This window comes from Nicotiana tabacum, chromosome 21 (assembly GCF_000715075.1).
Source record: "Nicotiana tabacum cultivar K326 chromosome 21, ASM71507v2, whole genome shotgun sequence".
NCBI classification, from domain to species: Eukaryota; Viridiplantae; Streptophyta; class Magnoliopsida; order Solanales; family Solanaceae; genus Nicotiana; species Nicotiana tabacum.
In genome coordinates this window covers 74,151,434-74,159,450 of record NC_134100.1, presented here as the reverse complement: position 1 = coordinate 74,159,450, position 8,017 = coordinate 74,151,434, and the positions used below count along the sequence as shown (strand labels likewise).

The 8,017-nt window shown below is 41.2% G+C and overlaps 2 protein-coding genes and 1 non-coding gene across 3 annotated transcripts; 2 read left to right on the top strand and 1 right to left on the bottom strand.

Moving 5' to 3' along the window:
* Positions 1 to 827: 827 nt before the first annotated feature.
* On the bottom strand, positions 828 to 934 carry LOC142175656 (small nucleolar RNA R71). Its single transcript, XR_012704749.1, has one exon. It is a non-coding gene; the product is annotated as a small nucleolar RNA R71 (small nucleolar RNA).
* A 1,168-nt stretch (positions 935 to 2,102) lies between these two features.
* On the top strand, positions 2,103 to 2,861 carry LOC142175302 (uncharacterized). The gene has a single exon (XM_075241888.1). It carries the CDS (start codon positions 2,103 to 2,105, stop codon positions 2,859 to 2,861), a length of 759 nt encoding a protein of 252 aa, XP_075097989.1.
* Positions 2,862 to 4,097: 1,236 nt separating this feature from the next.
* LOC142175301 (uncharacterized) lies at positions 4,098 to 5,834 on the top strand. The gene is made up of 2 exons (XM_075241887.1): positions 4,098 to 4,537; positions 5,102 to 5,834. The coding sequence occupies exons 1-2, from the start codon at positions 4,098 to 4,100 to the stop codon at positions 5,832 to 5,834; spliced, it is 1,173 nt and encodes a 390-aa protein (XP_075097988.1).
* Positions 5,835 to 8,017: the final 2,183 nt, after the last annotated feature.

Here is an 8,017-nt window from a genome sequence, read left to right as displayed (position 1 = left end):
TTTTCCAAATCTTGTCTACAACATTTGCTTTGTTAGTTATAAATTACTGCATTTTTAATTACTTTGATCTTAGTTAGTAAGCTCTCAAATCGTTATATAATATTTCTGAAGGTTGATTACTTGAATTCGTGCAAAACTATTGGTTGTAATTAGTACGTTATTTCCATGTGGGATTCGACTCCGGGCTTGTAAACCGGATTATATTTGCAACGACCGTTAGACCTTTTATGTGGCATAGTTGGGCGTGATCACATGCCGAAGTCCAAAATTATCATATAAACCTATTGGAAGCATTACCGGATCATGAAAAAGCTTTCAAGAAATTAAATCGTGCAAACAAGAAGGACAAACAACAACATCACCCAAGAGAACAAATTGAACCAGACATGGGTGACGCTTTGGATAATCGAAACGATGTGAATGACCCGAACAATCAGGGTGTGGCACCTCTTTTGCCAAAAGCAGCTTTGTATGATTGGGCACAACCCACCGCTGAAAATTTGGCAACTGCAATTGCAGTCCCTCAGATACAAGAGGAGTCATTTCAAATCACAAACAACATGCTACATCTGCTGCAAAATAAGGGACTGTTCTCCGGGTCTTACATTGAAGATCCACAGTAGCATCTGAAAAGATTTCTGTCAATTTGTGTCACGCAAAGGTAATCGAATGTGACACCGAAAGCAATAAGATTGTTGTTGTTTCCATTCTCAGTGACAGGAGAAGCCCAGACTTGGCTTAATTCGCTCCCCATAAATTCCATCACCACGTGGGAGGAATTAGTCAAGCAGTTTTTGAATAAGTTCTACCCACCCAATAAGACTGCCAAACAAGTCAATGAAATATTGAGCTTCAGGCAGAAACCAACTGAAACATTACAAGAAACATGGGAAAGGTTCAAAGGTATACTGGTTAAGTGTCCATATCATGGCATTCCAGATCAGATGTTGGGACAATGGTTTTACATGGGAATGGCAGACAGCTTGAAGGCCAATGTTGATGCTTCAGCAGGTGAAGCATTTTTGAGCAAGTCATTTAGAGAGTGTAAGGTCCTGCTAGATAAAATGGCTCAAAACTCGGGATGGATGACAAGAGACTCCACAATCACCCCTATAGTTCACTCAGTAGCATTGGACCCGAACAATTCCATAGCCGAGAATATGGCCACTCTGATGACGCAAATAAGTATCCTCACCAAGAAGATTGATGAATCAGGCCAGAAGCAGGTACACATAGTTGACACGACTAATGGAGGATTATGTACACCATGCATTAAACAACCATAGGTGTGTTCGTGGAGTTGTGAAAGTGACAACTAGAACTATCAAGAGAACATGAACTATGTGGGCAACTATGGAGGCCAGAGTCAAGGTGGTCAGAATTGGGGGCAGAAAAATCAGCAGTATAAACCAGCACAACAACAGTATAATAACACCAACAATCCTGGAGCTACAAGGTCAAGTAGTACCTTACCAAAGGCAACAAGGAAACAACCAGCAAAATCAGCAACTAACTTATCAACAACCTCAACAATAGCAGATAGTGAGGCAAGATGATGGGTTATATGAAATTAAAGAAATGTTGCAACAACTCATTGGGGCCAGCAAGAAAATGGGAGAAAAGGTCCACCAAATGCAAGAAAAGGTAGTGTCACACGACTCAGCTATCAATGGCACTGAGATTCAACTAGGGAAATTATCCATGGCCCTTAACAATCATCCTTAAGAGACGTTACCTGCGGACACACATGTCAATCCAAAAGAGTAGGGCCCGAAGCCCTTTTGGCGGTGAGCTTGAGAAATGGTAGAGATCTTGATTTAGAGCAAGAAATTGCTCGTGAGAGTCGGTCAACTGAAACACTTGTGTCAGTGCCAATTGATTTAGATGAGTCAACTGAGCTAATAGAAGTAAGAGTGTAACTAGCCCAAGAGGAAATAAACAAGTAAAAAGAGGTTGCGGAGGAGACTGAGAAAGTGCAAGATAAGGTATTAGAAAAAGTGCTTGAGCAGGATCTAACTCAAGCTACAGGAAAGAAGCGATCTCCAGCACCCTTCCCGTAGAGATTGGCTAAATATCAGAAGGATGATAAGAATAAAAAGTTCATGGAAATGCTGAAGCAAATTCAGGTAAACATTTCTCTAATCGATGCTTTGAGGGAGATGCCCGGTTATGCAAAAATGATGAAGGACTTGATGTCTCGTAAGTTCGACTTCCAAGACTTGGAAACTATCATATTGACACAGACCTATAGTGCTGTTGTGTCAAGACATATAGCTGAGAAGTTATCCGACCCTGGAAGCTTCACAATTCCATGCACCATAGGTAGCTATGCATTTTCCAAAGCATTGTGTGATTTAGGAGCAAGTATAAATCTGATTCCATTATATATCTATAAAATGTTAGGCATTGGAAGAGCAAGGCCCACATCCATGTTACTGCAGCTAGCTGATCGAATGGTGAAAAGGCCATCAGGTATACTTGACAATGTACTTGTGCAAGTTGGAAAATTCGTGTTTCCAATGGATTTTGTCATTCTGGATTGCAAGGTTGATGAGGAGATTCCCATAATTTTGGGAAGGCCGTTCTTGGCCACAGGGAGAGCTCTTATTGATTGTGAAACGGAGGAGCGGAATATGAGGCTGAATAATGAAGAAATAACATTTAATGTGCAAAAGTCTATGCGACGACCCAGTGAGTTTGCAAATTGCTCTTTGTTAGACACGATGGATGTAATCATGGAGGAAGATGATGAGGCACTTAATGCAAAAGACCATCTAACATTTTTCCTTATGAACTTAGAAGAAGTAAATGGTGAGGACTTGGCGGGATGGGTGTTGGCTCTTCAAGGGCAATGGGACTGAAAAAGAGAGCTCGAATTCGAGCCTTTTACACTCGGAAGAAAGAAAGACCCCTCTAGCCAAGACATTGATCGAAGCACCACCACAATTGGAGCTGAAACCGCTCCCATCTCACCTCAGGTATGCTTTCTTAGGACCTAACTCGACTTTACCTGTTATTATCTCATCTGGTTTGTTAGATGTGCAGGTAGAACAACTTTTGCAGGTGTTGAAAGAGTTCAAGACTGCAATTGATTGGACCATTGCAGACATTAAGGGGATCAGCCCGGCCTTCTGTATGCATAAGAATTCTACTGGAAGATGTGCACAAACCTTCCAGAGAACATCAAAGAAGGCTAAAGCCTAATATGAAGGAAGTTGTAAAGAAGGAAGTGATCAAGTGGTTAGATGCCGGAATAATTTTTCCCATCTCAGATAGCAATTGGTTTAGCCCAGTTCAGTGTGTGCCAAAGAAAGGTGGGATGACTGTTGTACAAAACGAGAACAATGAGTTAATCTCAACAAGAATAGTCACGGGATGACGAATTTGCATGGACTACAGAAGATTGAACAAGGCCACCCGAAAAGATCATTTCCCCTTGCCATTTATTGATCAGATGCTAGATAGATTGGCAGGGATGTCCCATTTTTTCTTCTTGGATAGATATTCAGGGTACAATCAGATATCTATTGCCCCGGAGGATAGAGAGAAAACTTCATTCTCCTGTACATATGGCATTTACGCTTTTCGTAGAATGTCGTTTGGCCTATACAATGCACCCACCACATTCCAAAGGTGTATGATGGCCATCTTCACAGATATGGTAGAGGACATAATGGAGGTTTTCATGGATGATTTCTCAGTGGTGGAAAACTCTTTTGATGATTGCCTTAGAAATCCGAAAAGAGTGATGCGGAGATGTATGAAGAGTAATCTGGTGCTAAATTAGGAAAAATACCATTTCATGGTACATGAAGGTATAGTCTTGGGACACCTAGTGTTCAAGTAAGGGCATTGAGGTGGACAGGTCGATGTAATAGAGAAGATGCCACCACCCACTTCTGTCAAGGCAATAAGAAGTTTCCTTGGTCACGCTGGTTTCTACAGGCGTTTTATAAAAGATGTTTCCAAGATCGCTAACCCTTTGTGTAAATTGCTTGAAAAAAATCATCCTTTTGTGTTTTTTTATGATTGCAGGGTAGAGGTTGGTATCTGCACCTATCATAGTTGCACCCGACTAGGAGCAACCATTTGAGCTGATGTGTGATGCAAGTGACCATGTTGTAGGATCAGTACTTGAGCAGAGAAAAGATAAAATCATGCATCCAATCTATGCATGTAGAACATCGAATGGTGCTCAACTGAATTACACAGTGACAGAAAAAGAGATGCTAGTCGTGGTGTTTGCATTTGACAAATTTTGGTCCTACTTGATAGGCTCGAAGGTAATTATTTATACTGACCATGCTGCTCGCAGGTACCTAATTGATAAGAAAGAGTCAAAGTCGCGCCTGATTAGATGGGTCCTACTGTTGCAAGAGTTCGACTTGGAAATTCGAGACACAAAAAGAACAGAGAACCAATTTGCTGATCACTTGTTCAGGCTTGAAGGAGCTGAAACGAAGGTTGAGGTGGAAGAGATCATGGATACTTTCTCGGATGAACAACTGTTAACCACGAGCCTTGAGGAAGTGCCACGGTATACATTGCAAACTACCTGGCAAGCGTTATTGTTCCTTATGACTTATCTTCTGTGCAGAAGAAAAGGTTCTTTCGTGATTGTCGCATGTATTTCTGGGATGAACCATATTTGTTTAGGATTTGTATTGATAACATGATCCGGAGATGTATTCCCAAGATAGACCAAGCTTCTGTTTTGCAGGTATGTCATGCTTTGCCTTATGGAGGTCATTTTGGAGGAGTAAGGACAACTGTTAATGTTTTGGAGTCGAGCTTCTATTGGCCGACGTTATTTAAAGATGGACACTTTTGGGTAAAGAGTTGTGATGAGTGTCAAAGGACGGGGAATATTTTCAGTCAACATGAGATGCCCATGAACCCAATTCAAGAAGTAGAAGTATTTTATGTATGGGGAATAGACTTTATGGCACTATTTGTCAGCTCATACAACAACAAGTATATACTCGTAGCAGTGGACTATGTCTCGAAATGGGTAAAAGTTGTAGCACTCCCAACAAATGATGCAAAGGGAGTTATTGGTTTTCTAAAAAACAAATATCTTCACCTGATTTGGAACTCCAAGAGCGATCATTAGTGATGGAGGAACTCACTTCTGCAATCGAGCCTTCGCAAAGTTGCTGGAAAAATATGACGTACGCCATAAGGTTGCCACTCCATACCACCCACAAACAAGTGGGCAAGTTGAGGTGTCAAACAGAGAAATCAAAAGTGTTTTGACCAAAACTATAAATGTTACTCGGACTAATGGGGCGAGAAAATTAGATGATGCACTATGGGACTACCGCACTGCATTCAAAACTCTGATTGGTATGTCACCGTACAAATTGGTGTTTGGAAAGACGTGCCACTTACCGGTGGAACTAGATCATATAGCTTTTTGGGCATTAAGGCAATTAAATCTTGACATAGAAGCCACTGGTACGAGTAGATTCACAGAGCTTCATGAACTTGATGAGCTCCATTACCATGATTTTGAGAGCACCAGGCTGCACAAGGAAAGGATGAAGATCATGCACGATAAGCATATTCAAGAGAGGATTTTCAAACCTGGAGATGTCGTGTTGTTGTATAATTCAAGATTGAAACTATTTTCGGGTAAGCTGAAATCTAGATGGTCGGGACCATTTAGAGTGGTACAAGTACTCTCATGCGGAGCTACAGAAATTGAATCTGAGGATGAAACGAATAGGTTTAGAGTCAATAGGCAAAGGTTAAAGCATTACCTTGGCATGGAGGAGGAAAAAGTTGTATTAGTGATTCATTTGAAGGAGCCTCAAATGTTGAGTGAACCTTAAGTTGATCACTTGCGACGTGCCGCGATGTTAAATCAGGCGCTCATTGGGAGGCAACCCAATTCGTAGTTTATTTTAGCTTAACTATAAATTTTCACTTGTTTTTATGCACTAACAAGTATTCAGCTAAATCTTAGTGTTTGAACAGGTAATAGAGCTCGACGGGAGGTCATGGCGCTGGGAGTCGTTCACAAAACAAAATAAAAATTACATGCGTACGCTCCAAACAACGTTGCGTACCTCGCGTCACCCAGTTTAATGCACAGTGCACCTGGAAGCAAACCTCGCATTGCAAACATTTCACCACGCGGCATAGCTTGCATCGCCTGCTGCCCAACGTGATTTTCAGCTCGCGATATAGCGAGGTATATCTCACGTCAGACCTCGCCCAGCCAGACCACCAGCTCGCTAGGGACCTCACGTCGCATGGGTTGTAGCAAGGATCACCTTAGGGAAGCCCTCGCGTCGCCTGCTTCTCAGCTCGCTAAGGAGCTCGCCTCGCCAGGTAGTTTGCTCGCTGGGAGCTCACGTCGCCAGGTAACGTGATGTTTTAATTTTTTTAGCTTTGTTTTCTAACTTCTTTCTATTAAAACACTACACAAACACACACACCTCACTTAACACAATACACTACCCGTCCCTTTTCCCTTCCCCCTGACACACAAATTCCATTGAAGACATTCACTCACCATCTCATTCATTCACTTGAGACATTAATTGAAGAACAATTCAATCCTCCTAAGCATCTAAGGTATGTTTTTAACTCTTTCCTCTATCAAATTTTCAAATTGAGTTAAGAAGTGCAATTCAACCACTTTTGGGTATATATTCATAGCAACAATGTGCTCGCTCGCCCTAATCCCATAAACCCCATAGGATTGGTATTGTTGTTGGGCATAAGGGTGATAACATGAAATCCCCAAGCCGAGTTGGGGAGGGTGAGGCAATCCCTAATCTCTACAACCACTTTGACAACACTAGTGCACGCTAAGTGTTTGTCGAAATGCCTCAAAGGCACTCTTTGCCCAAACAGAGTTCTAGTCTCCGGGATTATAATACTAGTGCTATGTTGCATTGCACCACTCCAAATTGCAAATTTAGGTGGTCTCACCGGTAGCTATATGCATCTCAATTGTAGTAAATATCATTTTGCCATTACTTGATTCTCATGCTAAAATAAAGAGGTGAAGTCTGAGTAGTCTCAAAACGGTTGAACATCATGTCATGTACTCTTAAGTGTGGGGTCGCAAGACCATGTTTTGAATTGATTCATATTCTCTATGACTGAGGAACGTTCACTTATGTAGGTACGAATATGCCTCCTAAGAAAGACGATGGTAAAGGCAAGAGCAAAGCTACTGCTCCTACTAAGGCCGGCCACTACGGAGGAAAGGGCCATTTTGGAGGAGCGTTTTCTGCTCAATGCTCATGCCCAACAAATAGTTGGGCTTGGAGCTGGCCAAATACTCCCCAGAGTATATCAACACACTGGAGTGTTCCGAGGCCGAGCCAGAGAAGTCCGACGATGAGGATGATGATGATGCAGATGAGGGAGCAGAGGATGATGACTGGACAACTACAAATGGAGCCTTCGAAGATGAAGGAGAGGACGATGATTGATCAGGGAGTTTTTCCTACCCCCTTACTTGTTTTTGTTTATTATTGGAACGTATATATGTATTGGGGACAATGCATGAACTAAGTGTGGGGTGGGAGGTATTCTCTGTCATTTGTAAATATTAGACAAACTAATTAGTTCGTGTGTTTAATTTTTTTTAATTTACTTTTTAGCTTCGTAATTCCCTTTATAAAAAAAATTAAAATAATAATAATAATAATATATACATTTGTTAGACTTTAGTCCCTCAAGAAAACAGTCTAAAAGATCTATCATGTGCCATGTATGGTGAGAAATTGTATAGTCCGTGTTATTGCATTAGAGTCTAGAACTTGCCCGACATGTAAGTTAAAGTGAAATTTTAGGTTTTGCTCAGTTTGAAAAATGATTTTAGATTTTCTTTGAACTTAATGCCTACCACAAATAAAATTTATCCCTAGTCAATCCTTTTGAGCCTATAGACTTTTATTTGGCAACCACATTACAAGCCTATACCCATTTGTTCTTAATTGTCATTATTTTGATCCTTGTACCTCGTAAAATACTTTAATTGTGAAATGAGTGCTAG

Excerpts from the sequence above, each read along its gene's own strand:
- LOC142175302 (XM_075241888.1), top strand. The coding sequence starts at position 2,103 with ATGGAAATGCTGAAGCAAATTCAGGTAAACATTTCTCTAATCGATGCT.
- LOC142175301 (XM_075241887.1), top strand. The coding sequence starts at position 4,098 with ATGTGTGATGCAAGTGACCATGTTGTAGGATCAGTACTTGAGCAGAGA. Across the intron at positions 4,538-5,101 it reads AGCCTTGAGGAAGTGCCACG|AGCGATCATTAGTGATGGAG; the intron begins GTATACATTGCA and ends TGGAACTCCAAG.